The sequence below is a fragment of the Echiichthys vipera genome (genome assembly GCF_963691815.1).
Source record: "Echiichthys vipera genome assembly, chromosome: 16".
In the NCBI taxonomy this organism is placed as follows: Eukaryota; Metazoa; Chordata; class Actinopteri; order Perciformes; family Trachinidae; genus Echiichthys; species Echiichthys vipera.
The window spans coordinates 20,605,282-20,624,024 of NC_139841.1; the positions used below are offsets into that span (position 1 = coordinate 20,605,282).

The window sequence follows — 18,743 nt, forward strand, 5'->3', positions numbered from 1 at the left end:
GAAAATAGAAAAATTAGCCCTGAATCACAATGGCCAAGATTTTTGGTCCCACTTCTATATTGGACAGAACCACCAGGGGATTTGGTGCAAAGGGAAGAGACTCGGATATCACGACATGCCTCACAGCAAAATATGTTGCTGATTATTCTGGGGAAAATCTGAGCATCTATCAGACCATCCTCAACATCATCTCCGCCCCTTATTCTCTCTGCACTGTGGCCATTTCTCCTCTGGCCCCCTCCCTCTTCTGTTTTGTACTCGGTCTGGCAGCTGTCTGGGCCCACTTGGCCCGGGCTCATATCAGTTAGTTATGGGTCCTGGCAGGTCAGGCCCTCGCCCCTGAACACAGACTGACTGGCTGGCCCCATATCTTTAGTCAGGACTCGGCGTTCCCTTCCCGCCTCTGCACACTGCTGTGCTGTCAGAGCTCAGCCAGACGGAGAAGAATGCGGCTAGGGAGCAAATATGAACTCACACACACACACACAGACGCACGCGCACACACACACGCGCACACACACACACACACACACACACACACACACACACACACACACACACACACACACACACACACACACACACACACACACACACACACACACACACACACACACACACACACACACACACACACACACACACACACACACACACACACACACACACACACACACACACACACACACACACACACACACACACACACACACACACACACACACACACACACACACACACACACACACACAAAGACACACACAGACACACAAATGCAGGTACATAAACAAGCACTGAAAGGTCATATTTCAAAATGAAAAATTCAGGCCATGTTTCGCACAGCCGTGATACCGAAAATCTACCCTAATATTTCCAAATAAGTTTGTTAGAAGTCCACTGTCCTAATTTCCTGTCCACACTTGAAGTTATAAATCGAAGTAGACACAGAAAGTCAGCGAGTTCCAGCTCCTTAAATGTGAGGATATACTGCTCTTCTTGGTATTCTATTAATGTTATTAGAGGTAATGGACGGTTCACCACTTTGGTCCAGACTGAAATATCTCAACAAATATTAGTTTATTCTTTTGTAGAGACATTCATGGTGCCCTGGGGATGAAGCCTAATTACCTTTCCTATCCTCTGAGGTTGACATTTGGGGTTTGGAGTAAAATGTATCGACAACTATTGGATGGTTTGTCATGAAATTTGGTAAATGAATTCATGTCCCTGACAGAATGAATTGTTTTATGTTTTTTTATTGTGTAATAAAGTGATAAAAGACATGGATGTATAAACATTATATAAGGTATAACAGAGAAATATGACAAAGACAAAGGGGAAAAAAAGAAACTACAAGAATACAAAATAAACAATGACCAATACTTCATCACATCAGCCTCAGCTGTACTTTGTGTTTAGTGCTCATTAGCAAATGTTTATTCTAAACTCAGCATGTTAGCATGTGGACATTAGCATTTAGCTCAAAGCACTGTTGTGCCTACATTGCAGTCTCACAGAGCTGAGAGCATGGATGTAGACTGAACTTTTGCTACTTTTGCGCCTGGCGTCCACACTTCTCCTACGTTTCGGAGCCCCTGAAATGGAGACTTTTGGAAAAGCAGCTGGACCTGTTTTAGTTTGAAAAATGCAGGGTTGCTTTTTAGTCTGGATGGGCAGAAACAGAGATCTTTGGAAATACTGACACAGACTTGAGCGTATCTGTACTGATGTGTCCTTCCCTGATTCCTCTCACATCACTCTTTTCCGGAAGAATACAAATGATACCAGGGGCTGGTTTCTGATTGTTTTCAGAGATCGTTGCTTTAAGATGAAAATGTAGTGGTGTGAATGCAACCTTAAGCTTGTTCACTTAAAAAAAAAAAAAAAAAAACATTTTAAAGACAAATGGATTAATTGTTTGGTTATCAAAATAGCTGCAACCCTAGGGTTAATAGATTTGTGTCTTTAATTGGTTAATTTATGAAACGTTAATGCAACAACTCACATGCTGACATCACGCTCAAGTAGTGGAGATTTTTTGTTAAAGAGTGAGTTTTTGTTAAACCCAGGACAGAAGATCAGTTGTGAATACAGGGTGTATTACAAACCCGCTTTTCTGGAGTTACTACATTGTCCTTAAAGAGGCTTTAGAGTGAGAAAATGCATATACCCTGTGTTGTCAAAGTGTGGGAAAGTAATGCTGACCAGCCATCAGACCCATAAAGGCTCAGGTACCGAGGAACAGCTGGTAAGCGCCCCCACCCCCTCCGTCCTGTCCCGAGGAGCCAGAGAGTCTGTAGGCTATCGCTGCTCAATAAGGCAGATTTCAGCTGGTCAGGCTAAACAACACATTCCACAGGCACTGCCCATGAGAGCCACTTAGCCTCACACACCCTGAAACAACACACACACACAAAGACGAGAGAGACGGTTGAGTGACGAGGCACCGAGGGTCGTCCCTGGGGTATAAACTAACTTCTTTTAATCTTTTCTCTCAGTTGGGACCTAATTTACATGTCTACGTCCTTGTGTAAATGCTTTAAAATCCTTTAAGTAAACAGGCTTTTTTGGTGTATTCTTGTGTCTACAATGTCCCCCTGTCCTAAAACAACATGGTCAGTAAAATCTAAAAAAACATTATTTACTCTACAACTGTCAGCTTCTCCCGACAAACGGTTTTCTAGGCAGCACATTTGTGATTGATCATTTTAAAAGTCAATATAGCCGAACACAAGGTGGATCTATCATCCTTATCCTACTTTAACATCAGCAGTTTGAGAATGACAGCTGGTTAACAGGTAGTATTTATGAGCAACGGTTGTGTCACTTATTACTCATACTCGTTTCACTGTCTGACAACAGAAACAGAAAAATAGGCAAATGAGACCAACTACATTGTGGATTAGGCTGTATTATAACACAGTATAGTAGATCACAGAGGTTAGAAGGGCCTGTGCTTAAGTCATTTTTATCAGACGACATAGAAACCATAAAATAAATGATTTGGTCAGCCGAACTGTCTGCTGGGTGTTTTTGCAGTTATATTTCACACAGGCTTCGCCCTCTACTGGACTCTATGGGTACAACTTTCCTCCAATCGCATAAGCGCGATGGCCCACTGAAATTTGCGTGTACGTAGCCGGCCAGTAGGGCGGGCCTACCTTTCCCGCCTTTGTGGATATATAAGCAGGTGCACCGCCAGCTGCCCTCATTCCTTTTACCTTCAGCGTCCGGCGAGTGCCCACTGTCACACTAGCTCCAAGGATGGAGTCGCCCCTTGAAGAACAACGGCCCTGCCCGGTCTGCCCTAACGGCATCATTGCCCCGGCAGACCTGCATCTTCTTTGCTTTGAGTGTCTTGGAAGGAAGCACGCCATCGCACCCAGCCTGCCCGTACTGCTGAGACAGGCCCCTGGTTTCGCTGCTAGCTGTGAGCCAACTTCTTCTCCGGCGAAGCTCTTCTCTCCCTGTGTGTTGTGTTTTCTCATTTAAAAAAAAAACAATTGTTTTAATGGCGAACAGAGGTCTCGACGCTAACGAGGACACAATTTGTTTTCACACGAAAACAGTTCTCAAGTGTAAACAGCCTAACATAGAAGTGGTGTAGGTGGAGCAGGGTGGTTTTTTTTAGCTGCTACAGACTCCACACAGACACACAGACACACAGACTGATAATGCAGTCGGTTCTGCAGGGTTGGAAAGCGTAGGCTTTATTAACTGGTACTCAATTAATTAACTGGATCGTTTTAACTACAGGATCATGGACACATACTGATTTGATTGATTTATTTTAATGTGAAATGTAAAAACAGTCACAAGGTTGCTCCGCTGTGTTGCCTCTGGTAAAATGGGGTTTAATTTTTAAACAGATTGTACTAGTTTTTGTTAAGTAGATGTATGCATGTATGCATCAATTAACTAACCAACTGTCTGTGCCATTCACACTAGAATGCAACACTGGCGTTTTCCGACTTACTCGAGAATGTTTCTTTAGCCAGCTTGTCGACATGGCTACAACCTCAAGTGACCACCGGCTGGAAAAACTTCTCTAATGAATGAAAACAGCTGAATAACAGGTTCAGATTCAACTTGTGTTTGTTTCTATAGAGAGGAACAAACATCCTTACATCTCTTTCTTGTCAGCTCTCTCCATGCACACACAGCTGATTGAGACACCAATACTCCTTCTAAGAGCTTCTACTGAGTAATTACCAACTTATCGATGATTCCACACAACATTAATCCAGCCTATGGATTTTCGCATTGGGAGCTGTATAGCAGAATGAGCTCATAAGATGAAGGGAAGCGAGACAGCTGTTTGTTTGAGCGATGGTACCATCAAGCGGCGGGGACTTCTCCCCGAGGAGACATTGTCCAGATATCTTCTTCGCTTCATGTCACCCTGTAGAGCTGGAAAGCACTCAGGTGATGGCGAGTCAATGCGAGACTCAACAACACTTTTTTGCACTGAAACAAAGACATGGCTGCACACTCATCGACGCACAAACTTACGAAGCCCAAACACACAAATCCAAACGGAGAGGAAGATACATACAACATACAAACATACCCCAATACAGCTGACTGCATCAGTGTGTGTACCCCCCCCCCCCCCCCCCCACACCCCGTTGCTGAAGGACATGGCAGGGTTATACACATGACTCCATGTGTAATTCTACAGCTCTTTGGTCGATCGCTACATTAGCGCTCCAAGGTGCCGAATGAGAGCGAGACAGAGCACACGTGGACTCGTGGCCATACACCATCCCTCTTCCACATCAGCTAGCGAGACAAATGCCTTGCAGCCAGCCGCCAAGTATAGAACATGAAACACATGATGAAACATGCAATTAAGAGCTTGTGTGCTGGTGAGGAGCGGAGCGGGGAGACCACTGGTTACATATTTCCTCACTGATTAATGGAGGAGCACCGGGAAGGGCGGGGGTTAGCGAACCCGCCAGGAGTGTTGGGTGTGTTGGGTAACGAGGCGCGGTGGCAGATTTATACCCTCCCCACCCCTCCCCGCACTACACTCCCACCCCCAATCTTATGTGCCCATGACAGAGTGCCCCCAACCCCCAACATCCCATCTCCTTGAAATGACATTACATGTTCGCATGTAGCAGGCCAGCGGAGATGGAATGAAGATGGGCATTAATGCTAATGAGTACTGGGCTTTAGCCTTTTGTCTCATGTCCCAACTCTTTTCCTCGCCCCACTCCATATCCCTATCCCATATGTCTCTCACCTGTCCAGACAAACTAATTCTCTTTTCCTCCACTCCCCAGCACAAAACCAACCATAACTCGCAGCTGTTGACAACACATATCACCCCTCTACACATGCACCTTGATGGCCAATATGTCCCACGTCTTTTTTCTTCACCCAATCTCATATTTCATTGTTCCTCGTCTCCATGCTCGCCCATTACATTTGTCCCCCTACTGTGTACCTGTGTGTGTGTGTGTGTGTGTGTGTGTGTGTGTTTGAGTGATATATTTACCTTCAGTCTGTCTGTGGGCAAGGCCTGGGCTCCTTTCATGATGACTTCCTGAACCCTCTCAACTGACAGGTCACTTCCTGCCTGCTCCAGACGCTGACTGAAGAAACCGATCACCTGAAAAAGGTCACACAAAAGGAAGACAGCCAATCACAACAGAGAACTCCAATTTGCAAAAAATACATTTGGTCGAAAATAGATGATTTGTAATGCATGCAATTCTGACAAATATGCTTATACGCTCTCTTGCAGAGAGTTCGACAAGAGAGTCGATATCACGGTCAGTTAATTTACGAAGCTACAGCCAGGAGACGGTTAGATTAGCATTAAGACTGGAAACGGGTAGAAACAGCTAGTCTGGTTCTGTCCAAAGGCAACAAAACCTGCCAACCAACAACTCTAGAGCTAACTAATTAACACTTCATGTATTTTATTATTTAATCTATACCTAAAAATTCAAACCAACTGAAAACCACAACTTCAGACATTTGATGTTACTGACCAGTGTTGGGTTGTCATGGATACACTGTTTGTTAGCACATATGTAAAAACAATACAATATACAAAGATTTACAGTTTATTGTTTTACTCTAAAATACTTTGCTGCGACACATTTATCACAAAATGTTTGGTTATGTTCTGTGTGTACTAGGGCTGTGTGATGGTAAGAATCTGGCGTTACGATATGTATGATAATACACAGGTCACGATTCAATATAGTGCGATAATGTAAGCAAGGTGATATATCACCACTTTTTAAAAACTAATTTTAGGAAAACTGTCATGGTATAAAGAATACAGCACTATATGCATACATTGTTACGTTGGAATGGAAGAGAAAATGGTCGAAGATACATTACAACACTGTTATATAGAGGTCAGGGGTTTGAACAACAATATTAGCTGATATATTGTTAGAATATTGCTAATTATTTTCAAGAATCAGTATCCGTCTCAGGTCTAAATCTTCCAGAGTGAAATCCTGTTCCTGTTTCTTAACACACACAGGATCTCATGTCATCCTGATCTCACTGAGGTTTAATATCAACTCCCAGTTCTGTCACGAAGCTCTTTGACTCTTCTAATCCCACTGTTACATTGATGTCACAGCAGCCACGCCTTACATGATGACACTGGGTGCAATATGGAGATCTAAGTTAGAACAAAGTGGTGTGATGCTACTTGCAGAGGGCTTCGTTCTGTAAACACCAACACTGGTGAATGTTGTTAACATTACATGTTGACGGAAAAACAAGCTGTTTGAGTCTACACTTGCACACAACACTGCTATTGCATCAACAGCCAACAAGACATATCTATGGGTCATCATGTTTCCTAGCAACAGTAGATGTGTCTATACCAGGGGTGTCCAATCCTGCTCCTGGAGGGCCACTGCCCTGCATGTTTTAGGTTTCTCCCTGATCTAACACGCTTGATTCGATTATCGAACTTGTGACGGACTTCATTTACTTGATAATGAGCAGAGCATTATAATTAGGTGTGTTAGATCTGGGAGAAACCTAAAAAAAAAAGAGGATTGGACACCCCTGGTCTATACGATGCAGGGATATAGAGCAACGTTTATTTTAATTTTTATGGTAATTAGATGACAATACAGTTTTGAAAATCATTGCAAATGAGTGGATAAAAGTTGAGGAATTCTACTTTTAGAGCGAGAAAAACCACTCTACCAAATTCAAAATGCTTCGAACAGACTCAGCTAATATGCCTGTAGGCTACATACTCAGAAAGTACATACATACATTATTTTAGATTACAAATTCACCATAGGGTTTGAGCATGTTTCATCTCACTTATAATGAACACTTCACTGGAGCTGAAATTATCTGATGCCTTCTGGGTTTAAGCCCAAACAAGAGATCAAGGAAACTGTATTTTGCGTTTCCACTGCTGTGCTAGCTTCTTCCCCCGGAGAAATGTTTGATATTTGATCATTAAAAAAAACTCTAGGTATTACTGATTCTTTTTAATGCTCTTTTTTGTCAAACCAACAGTGAAAAACGCATCTACAGGCAATGTTTTCTCTGCTCACGCTCTGTGGTTGCTTTAGAGAATTCAAACACACCAGAGCCCACATGAGCACTCTGTGTGTGTGTGTGTATGTGTGTGTCTATCTAATACTAATCTCTTCATTAACTCTGAAGGCCTCCCATATGGGGTTAATTTAGAGGAGCAAAAAAGCAACCCCTCATCCTGAATCTCATGCTCACACACACGGATTTGCAAGCACAGGGAAGGCTTCGGAGAACCGCCTTAGGGAGACTGACTTAACTGAGGGATTCTAGATAGCATGCTTCCCTCATACTTATGGATAACAGCAAAACCCATGGCTATGTATGCAGCAACCCCCCATCCCTCACACATACATACATACATACATACATACATACATACTCATACACACCAAAGCTTCCTTCCTTCCTCCATATGACAAATACAGCTTTGAATGACAGCTTTCTCTCACACTGTTCCTTCCTCCCCCAACACTCAATGAATATTTGACACGCAGCCTCTCGACACAAGGGGACTGATTAATTCATCAATACTACTTAAGCTCACAGGGCTCAGCGTGCCATAAAGTCCAACTGCACACCATGTTAACGATGCAGTTCGCATATGTTCCAGCGCTGCCTGGCTTTTTAAAACTTTCCCTGCAGACTGAGAGGACATTCAGAGAAGATCTGTATAACCTTGATCTATGGAATAATTACCACAAATCAGCCACAAGGTAAAGCACTCCCAGGCTTCAAGCTCCTCTTAATTCACTGCCGATATGTGAGTGGCTATACCAGGAGAAGACTTCGACTGACCGTGTCAAGGTTCTGCATGATGTCCTGGAAGGATGGGTGCGTCCTGAACTGCTCAAAGAGCTCCCTCTTGTAGAGCAGCGCGTATACCAGGTTGGGGTTGTGGTGTAGAGAGTTAGACAAGCAGGAGTTGATGATTTCCAGCATCATGCGGATCACCTCCTCAATCACATTCAGGTCCTGGGCCTGGGGGGAGAGGGAGGATGTAAAGGTTAATTGGTTTCCCACTACACTGGTTTCACTTAAAATGGTGTTTATTAAATGATTGCTTCCTGATAGATTGATCAGCAGGGGGGAAAGAGAGGTGAAAGAAAGGGCAGAAGGAGGGCGAGAAGGATGAAAGTTGACAACCAAGGTCTTGGTGAAGGACAGATAGGGGACCTTGTGAGTCACAGATTGGGTCATGTCACACTAGGTTTCCTCTTGGGGCAGAGACGGCTATCGTTAAGTGACAGGTGACAGTATAGGAAGAGAAGGGTGTGGGAATGATGGAGAGGAAGGCAAAGGGGGGTGAGTGGCTGACATGACGAGTTATTTACAAACTTTTTCACACAAAGTAGGCTTGTCACAAATCAAAATACAAAGCAATTACAGCCGCCATATGTTAGTTGGTTCTTTGACCAGCTTATGACTGTGTTTTCCTGTCTTTAAGTCGTGACTCACCGCCCTTTCTAAGTACTATTTCTGGGTCGCTCCATTGTACCTCTACAATGCTGCAGTGCTTGGTTCCCTGTTGTTTGAACAAATCTGAATAAAAAAACCCCAAAACTTCGGTATTGTTATTTTACCGCTTTCCTATCGATGAAAAGGAGTCTCACCGCAGGAAGAAGTGATCAGGTTCGGCCTTTGTTGTTTGTACCCGAAAAAGGTATTTTCAAAGGGTGTTAAGTCAGACTTAGAGATCGGGTAGTTACGGGGGCTCAAGGTCAAATCTCAAAGGGAAAGTTAAAGGAATAGTTTGACGTTTTGGGAAGTAAACAATTTCAATAGTTAAGTGAGAGGATCCATGCCACTCATGTCTGTACGGTAAATATGAAGTTATCATTAAATTGAACTTAAAATGCTGTAACAAGAAAGGTTTGGGTTCTTTGGGATTGTGTGTAGGTTATGGTTTTCGAATTTTAGCATGTTGTTGCTTAGAAACCTTTAAACTTTGCACCACTAATATTAGCTCCTAAAAAAGTAAACTTACAGCCTTACATCACTACTTCAAGTAGTTTTGTTAGTCCCATGGAGATCTGACTTTTTATTAACGTGGAAATTAAAGTAGCAAGGCAATATCTAATCAAAACCATCTGCTCTACTTTGGAAACCTGTGGTTTAAGAGCAGAGATTCTATCATGCATTGTTCTTTAGTTGCAGTTTACAACAATCTGTCTACACAGACAAACAGACAGACAGACAGACAGACGGACAGATAGTTAGATAGACGCCACCATGACGAGATAAGGTCCCACATGGCTTTGTCCATTGTGCCACAGAAAGGAAACAACAGAGAGACTGTGGGAAAATGAATAATCTTTAGAGAGATAAAACCACGCAGCGATGAATTGGCAAATACAGTTCAAGAGATGATGTATGATTTGCCATGGTGTGACAACTGCGGGCGAAGCTCTGCAAAATCTGTCATGTACTGATGGTATTATAGATAAGAGCTCTGCAGCCAGTTTTCAAAACCAATCTAAAAATACAAAACAATGAATAGTAACATGCTTCATCTTGATGAAATCACTGTTAGCAAAATGGACTTGAGGTGCTGTGCATTGTTTTCCATTTGCCAAAAAATAAAAGAATATGACTGCCTTACAAGAATATATAGCAAGTGTATTTGAAAAAGTGTAGAAGCTCGTTTTTCCCTGAGAAGAATCTACTCTCTAAACAGTGTGCTGAGCAGAACAGAGTGAAAAGACCAGAGGAAGAAGCCGAGACAAAGATGCAGACTAAGAAAATGCAAGTCAAGAACATTCAAAGTAGCTTAGCCTAATTCGGTGGTGCACTGATAAGTTCAATGGCAGAATGACCAACACTGTAACACACACGGCAAATATTCTCTAACCCTGATCCTGTGTGGTCCGCTAGAATGGCATGGCCGAGTTGCTGCATTGTTTCTGAATTACCTCAAACTTATTTTGGGCATTCCTGGACATATAATCCAATATATATATATTTTCTCTAATATCAAAATGAGAGAACTCATAAATACTTGATTAAATATATATATATATTTCAAAATTAAAGAACAACTCATAAATACTTGATTAAACCTGAAATACTGTTATTTTTTATCATACAGAACTCTCATTACTGAAGTGCACGCTGGACCAGTTTCATTCTTTCTGCTGATGAGAGGTTTGGTCACTGCTGAGTGGGCTTTCAGTCCAAATAGACAAGACACTGTGTGCAGAGACAGATCCTTTTCCTGTTCAGCACTGAACTGGCGAGCAACTCCAGCTGCAGTTTTGAACCGATTCCCCGGAGAGTCTTTGCATAGTCCTGTCCTTTTGTACACTTGTTTACACTTGTTTGTGGAGGACCTGCCTTTTTGATGGACTTAAATGAAACTGTTTCCTTGTAAAGTATCCATATTATAATTATAACCTAATATGTGCATATGATATATATATATTTGCACATTTTATACAATAGTGTATCATGGCCATTGTACAAAAAACATAACTCGGGGGGGAAGGGGGTAATATTCAGAGAAAAAACTGAGATTAAAGTGGGTAAATTTACAACAACAAAAAATCTCTTCAGGAGCCACATTGCTTTACTTTGCGACGTTGCACAGAGATTCCTGCAAAAACACAACTTTTAATCTTGTGTTTACCGGAGATGTACTCATATGTTTCTTGAAAATAAGTCACTCAGCATGAAAAAAGCATTTAAAAAAAAACTATTGACTAACGATAACTCAGTCGACCAAGACCAAAACAAGTTGACTAATAAACTAAGAGTTGGCCGCCCTACAAATTATACTTTACAATCGTATTTAGAAATGATTTTAACCCAGAATCACCATAATATTATAAGGATTCAGACTTTGAAGAGACGCTGTTGTGAATTGGGCCTCTTTAGAAGAAAACATCCTATTTGGATGAGGTGTTTTGGACATCAGGAACTAAATAATCTCAGAGGATATTCAAGTTTTTTCTCATAAATTTGCCACTTTAATCTTGAAATTTAAGATTTCTTTCTCTGAACATTACCTCCTTCCCCTGGCTCTGTAATTTTTCTTTGCCCTAATACATGCTGAGTGCTCTCATTAGAATGAATGGACCTTCATGTTTGCATTTATTATCAACTGACTTTTTTCACAGCAGACATTTTTACTGTAGGAAAATCCCATGCTACTAATAATGTTAATGAACATTAATGATGCCTCTGTGATCCATTCAGGTGTCTTTCTTTTGCCATCCTGGCAACATAGCACTAGAAGTCAACACACAAGGGGATACGAGGTTTTCTACATGACTGTGTTAAGCAAATAAATTAAAAGATTCATCCTACATGACTGCCTCTCTACTCTGTTAACACCTGCCTCTACGGCCAGGGCTCAGCACTGCGGTGTTTGGGCATCAACTTGCATACAGACCATCGCTCTTTTAGCTACTATAAAAAAATAAAATAAATTCAGACCGCGTAGTATCCATCATGATGTGAGAGGATTTAAAAGAGAACACCTTAAAAGGAAAATAAGCAAAACATTAAATCTGCACTACTGCATCGTTGCAACAATTGTAGGATTGTGGAAATAAATAAGTAACTTCTTTAAAAACTAAATAGACCAGTTCAGCCAGTTGCTGCCAAAAACTTTAAACACCATTTTTGCCTTAGAGGAAGCCTTGCCTTAGACAGTACTCGTCAGCAACTTCCTCTGGGGTTACATTCTGCCTCATTTCAGGCTTTAAATGAGAGAAGTGTATTCCAGGAAGTATTATAATTTCTGTAAAATACATTAGAATGAGGTGCTGAGCAAGCCAGTTTAATCTTTAATGTGTAGATGTATAAATCAGTTAAGGTTTACGATAAAAAAGTGTGCTGCTTCTGCTCTTTGGAGACACATTTAAAACCTTAGAAAGTGTAATAAAAAAAGAATGTTCATTAAATCTGTTTCTGTATCACGTTTCTATGGAAAAACATTGGAAAGAATATGAGCTTTTACGTGTCCATTTCAAGAATTCTTCACGACAAACATAATTGTTCTGATGACAACCTGTTTTGACCAAAACATTTGGTAATACCAGCTAAGACCAGGTTCAAAACAGCAGCTCAGTGAGACTACAACTGCAAGCTGAGATTCCACCTCCAATCTGGGCTAACCATCTGTACCAGAACTGCATGTGGAAGCATTTTATATACCATCTTGAGTGCCCTGCTTCGAAAACTCCTTATCTTATAAATAACTTTGCTAGCTGTGTGGCTTTTTTCTTACACACACACACACACACACACACACACACACACACACACACACACACACACACACACACACACACACACACACACACACACACACACACACACACACGCACACGCACACGCACACGCACACGCACACGCACACGCACACACGCACGCACGCACGCACGCACGCACGCGCACACGCACACGCACACACGCACGCACGCACGCACGCACGCACGCACGCACACACGCACACACGCACACACGCACACACGCACACACGCACACACACACACACACACACGCGTACACGCACGCACGCACGCACGCACGCACGCACGCACGCACGCACTCACGCACTCACGCACTCACGCACACACAGAAAGTAGGCAGGGGTATTAGAATGATTGTAAATAACTGCATTCTGGTGTGCACGGACCATGAATCAGGCTTGCCACACAATCATTTACTGCATTGATTTGCACAGACTGGTAGACAAAGGTGTGCGGCAGTGTGGAGTTTTACCAGACAGACCTGAGGAAGTAAGTGGAAGACAAGAGAGCAGGCTATAATGAGAATTGATTGTGGGTCTGGAAGCAGAGGTGGCTCTCTGAGCTCCTACTCCAACTGCTCCACTCTGTTCTGCTGTGGCAGGCCGTAATTAGACAGAAAGCAGGGACAGATATGGAAGACAACTGAGTGGGAAGAAGAGGAGGTAGGGGAAGGAAGACAGCAGCGCAGAAGCATAGAAGAAGAGAGTGACAGGGGAGAGGTGATGGAGAAAGTGAACAGGGTGAAGAGGAGACAAAAGGAGGAGAGGAAGGCAGTGGGAGTGAGGGATGCCTACTTTGTTTGTTCTGTAGCTCTGCGCCCAGCTTAATGAGATTAGCCTGGCAGGAAAAAAAATGCCACACTGGGGAATTCAGGTCACATGAAAATAGGCTAGCTAGACGTCTGCCTGGCCCTGTGTGTATGTTTGTCAAGTGGATGAGATTAAGAGGTCCATGGTCTACTTGAAACCCAGACAGGATTTAAATATATTGGCCCCTCCTCTTCCACTTCCCATTCCGTTATCTTGCACTTGTTTTCCCCAAAAATGTATCCAAGAACTCCAGACGTGTGTTTGTATGACTGCATGAAACCATTAGATCCCTTTCCTTTCTTTCTCTCGCTCCCCTTCCTCATTTTTTCCTTCCCTCCCTCCCCTCCTCTTTTCTGCTCCTTCTCCTCCAGTCATGTGCTATTTTCCAGCCTGCTGCATTGTCATTTAGTCACAGCCATTCACGCCGCTATTTAATGCCTTTTCTCCACCCAGGAAAACACAGTCCTCAGACATGAAATATATCATTAGTCTCAATGAGCCTGCCCCCATTTTACTTGTTTCGCCATTTACACAACCCTTGCTGGAAGCGTGCGTATACGCCTCGGTGTCTGATTCTGCTGCTAATACTTCAACATGCTGAGCACAAATGTGTTATGTCTGCAGGTATGTTTGACCTTTGCTATCTGTCTGACAAGGAAAATTATAGCGTTCGCAGATGCAATCAGTGACTGGGAAGGACATTGCCGGCACTACACTGTGTGTGCGTCTGTGTGTGTGTGTGTGTGTGTGTGTGTGTGTGTGTGTATATGTCTAGCCAGTCTATCATTCCCATGCATGTTTTTATGCATGTTTGTGTGTATGTGGACAGGGTGTTTAGAGACGCAGACATGTAAATCCTTGTAAAGTAGGGGCTGGCATCATTAAACCAATAGCTTAGTGATTCCCTGGCTGGCCCCGCTGCTCACTGCGTGCTGTTGCAGGGCAGACAAACCAGACATATTAAGACAGAGTACTGACAAAGACAAGGGCATGGAGATAAACAAAGACAGATACACAGAGATGATCAGAGAAAGTTAGAAAGCCACAACTAAAAGACAGATGTTTTCACAGTGTCAGTATACAACCATTAATCAGAAATAGAAAGAATATTTGCATGTTTCATCACATATGCAATACTATAGTGGGCAAAACTAGAGGGAATGTTTGAATAAGAAAGATACATGAAGAGGAGAAGAAACCCATAATGTAGACAGAGAGAGAGAGGGTCAGACTGGCTGAGTAGCAGCAGCCTGCCCTGTCTTTTTTAAATGGGTCATTGTCTGACCTGCATTATGGTACCACGAACATGTCATAATCACACCATTTCGTAGTCCTTTGTGCCCAGGTCAGACTCTTATTACCCCACTGACTCACAAAACATCCTTTGTCACACACAGGCACCCACATGCACACACACACACACACACACACACGCACGCACACACAGAGGCAAAAGACAGAACTACAGCACCAACAATGCGGTCTGCCTGTTTAGGAAAGACTGAAACGGACAATCACTGCATCACTGTCTGTGTGGAGGGGAAGTCCAGCATATTTGCAGACAGACACGTTATTATCCGTTTAAATAAACCCATTACCTCTGGGAGACATGGCTAGCAGATAAGCAAGGAGAAAAAACAGCATTGATGACGGTGACACGATTGATAATGATAAAAAAAGATGACACCAACAGCTGCAACCGCACTCTGGCAGATAGGTGGGCAATGCTAATTGATTCGCTGCTAGCTGTGCTCTGTTTCGCTGTGCCTCGATCAGGAAGAGACCAGGGCGCAGCGGGGCTGCCCTAATTACCATTTGGAAGCAGACAATCATTAGGACCTCTGAACACCTGCTGCCTGCAGGGGCGACACTCCTACTGCTTGAGAATAAACACAGAAAGAATGGGAGTGAGAGAGAAGAGATGATAAGAGGCTGACAGGTACATAGAGGGACAGGCTAACGAGTAAACTAACAACTGGGTCTTGCATCTTCTTCACGAGGCCAGGTGAGGAATAAACTTTGGAAGATAAGAGACTAAAAAGGGGAATTAGAGAGTAAGTCAGTTCCCTGCAGGACTCTGACTTAATGAGGAGAACACAAGGGAAAGACTTTCATTGAGCCAGAGGATAACATAATGTGACATATAAAGGGTAGCATCAGACTAAGGCTACGTTCACACTAATACGTTTTTAAAACAGCACAAACTATCTTTGTCCACACAAGCGTTTTAGCACGTAAACTTGGTATGTGTGTCTATGTTATAATTTCCAAAAGTCTTCCAAACAGAGTTTTCAAATTAAAATAAGGTCCACAGTCTTAACAAACGGATCCGTTTTAGGGGCTTGGGATTTGGAAATGCGGGAGTAGTGGACCCCAGTCGTAAAAAGCAGCAGAAGTTATTGCGTTTAAAAACAAAAACATATTAGTGTGGATGTAGCCTAAGAGGTGACTTAGAATTTGTGAAGCTCAAAGTCATTATTCATTATTTCCCCTGTGTTAACTTTTAAAAAGAGGGCTGCAGCATTAATGGGGTCTGGTTGCTGAAATAGGATTCAGGGGGTCCAGCTTGATCCCTGTTAAAAGCCTATCAGACACCAAATGAGGATGAGGAGGTAATGTTGCTACTCTGGGACAGCAATCATTTTATCTTTCATCGCAGCAATCATAAGGTCAACAGTAGAAATATGGAGTTCATGTTACAAAATAATCTACCAGGAATGTGCGCACACAAGTATTTGATTGGCTAACGCAGGCAAACAGAGATTAGAGAACGCAAATCCACACAACATCTTATGTGATCCTAAAAACAAGTTCCAGTTGTCTGTGCCTGACGAATATCTCTTTCAGATATAAGCAGAACTCGAAAAAGTGAGTAAAATGCTAGTTAGCCAATTGCAAGCTGCTTATCATTACATCACTAGACAAGATCAATTCAGAAGCACCTGATGTAACAAGACTCCAGACCACAAGCCAAAATCTGCAAATACATCAAAGGTTTGGACAGTATGAAATATTAAAAAGGTAAATGTATTGTTGCCCCGTGATGTCAGGGAGAACGGTATGATAATGTACATCTGTCTTGTGAGGGAGAAATTGGTTCTATTTGAAAAGATTATAAAAAATGTGATGGCATACTTCACACTTTAATCAATCAATTCCCACTTTCAGGTAAACCATGTATGAGGGCAGACACAGAGTTCTGTCCTTGCACATAATGTTGTCCCAGAGACTCTGTCAGCACCGTGGAATTAGAGGAAATGGACATGATAGAAAGTCAGCGTAAGATTGGGCTATGAATATGCCATTTAAACAATATCAGAGACTGAGAAGTAGAAGTTGAAATTGCATGAGATTCTAATTTGTGATTGAGCCGTGTGGAGGCTGCACTGAACATAGTAGTTTCAAATAAAATATGCAGAGGGGAGAAAGATCAGGAGGATGGAAAAGTATGGAAAAGAAGACTGAAAGGGAGGAACACTTTATGAGATGCATTAATACATTTCCCACAGACTTTTCCAGCAAAGGCAACATTCTACTTTAAGCCCCTCTATTTAGCATTTATAAGCAGCATATAAGCATTTAAAATGGTTTATAACTCACGATAATGTAGTTGTAAGCAGTGTTTATTAATTATGTAATGACTTCCTGTGGACATCAAAAGTGGAGGCAGCTGTATAAACAGATAATGACTGACATTACACTACACACAACACATTTGTAGTAATAGAAAAAATGTTTTCATAGGAGAAGTTACATAAACACATTTTCAAATAATGTACATTAATAAACACAACATGTTCTTGTAGCTAACTAAATTATAATGTGTTTCAATCAATGTATTAAATGTTTATATATTGCTTAATAGGGGCACCTATAGTAACTTTTACTTATAGTGTATATATAGTAGTATAAAGAGTGACAGAGGTGCTTTGTGATACTACGGTAATTGGTTAGGTTTAAGCAACAAAACTGGGTGCAAATAGCATGTGCTTTAGTTTATTATTGTGTATGAGTATATTTGAGTCATCAAATGACAATGGAAAACATACACAGGACAATAAAAAACAGCAACCAAGTGAAATAAAATAAAGATCATTTTCTTATGGCTGTTTGGTTTAAATTATCTGGTCACCTATATACTTCAGAGGCCGTACATGTATTGTCTTTTCTAGTCATCTATGAGCTTTGGTAGAATTAATGGAAAAAAATAGTGGATTTTGCAAAACAATTTTGCAGCCTTATAAGAAAGTGGCAAATTCCTGGAAGGCCCGATAATAAACAGAAGGCATAATGTTTATTATCTGTTGATACATCCGCAGGCTCCGCTTTTTCCCTAAACAAAAGGAATGGCGCTACAAAGCTAATGCATGTGTCTACTCTGGCTATTAAAAAGAGATCACAGATTGTGACTCAACCAGCGCACATAAACACATAGACAGGGTGGTCCAACATGCTTCTGGCTGGCTATGTGTGTGTGTGTGTGTGTGTGTGTGTGTGTGTGTGTGTGTGTGTGTGTGTGTGTGTGTGTGTGTGTGTGTGTGTGTGTGTGTGTGTGTGTATGTGTGTGTGTGTGTGTGCGTGCTTGTAGTCTCTTCCCAGAAATGTGCAACAGTAAACAGACAAAGAGGCACAGAAGTAACATTACCACTACCACTGGCTGGGAGCATAAACAATGACACACAACGCAATGCAATGCAACACAGAGCATACTTCGTTCTTTTCATGTATGTTTGTGTGCACCAGCACATACTGCGTGTCACTGCACATAACTCAAAGGGCAAGAAAAAAAACATGTGCAATCAGAGTTGCAGAGGCAACCGTGGGTCCTCCCCAAGAGAGCTGCCCTGCTTGGACTGGGAGCCTATGGCTGTCCCCTGGGGGCTCAAGGGGCCCTTAGCCTTCACTCTTTCTTCCCTGACACTAACCAGACACAGCAGCACAAATACATACAAGGATGGCGGTGTGTGCGTATAGTATAGTATGTATATATACACTGTACATATATACTATATATATACATACATATGTATACGTATATATATATCCATACATGCGGGAGAGACATGGAGGGGGAGACATTAACACATAAGCAGAATGTGCCCAGCTTTAACCCATAGCTTAGAGCATTTGGCGACGTTTTTTCATA

The 18,743-nt window shown here is 42.2% G+C and overlaps 1 protein-coding gene across 1 annotated transcript in view; it reads right to left on the reverse strand.

Moving 5' to 3' along the window:
- Positions 1 to 18,743, reverse strand: part of dym (dymeclin) — a 56,224-nt gene that overhangs the window by 6,215 nt on the left and 31,266 nt on the right. The window contains exons 15-16 of the mRNA XM_083930007.1: positions 8,332 to 8,514; positions 5,504 to 5,617 (exon numbers count right to left, since the gene is read on the reverse strand). Of these exons, the coding sequence (XP_083786133.1) occupies positions 5,504 to 5,617; positions 8,332 to 8,514 (297 nt within the window). The remainder of the gene's footprint in view (positions 1 to 5,503; positions 5,618 to 8,331; positions 8,515 to 18,743) is intronic.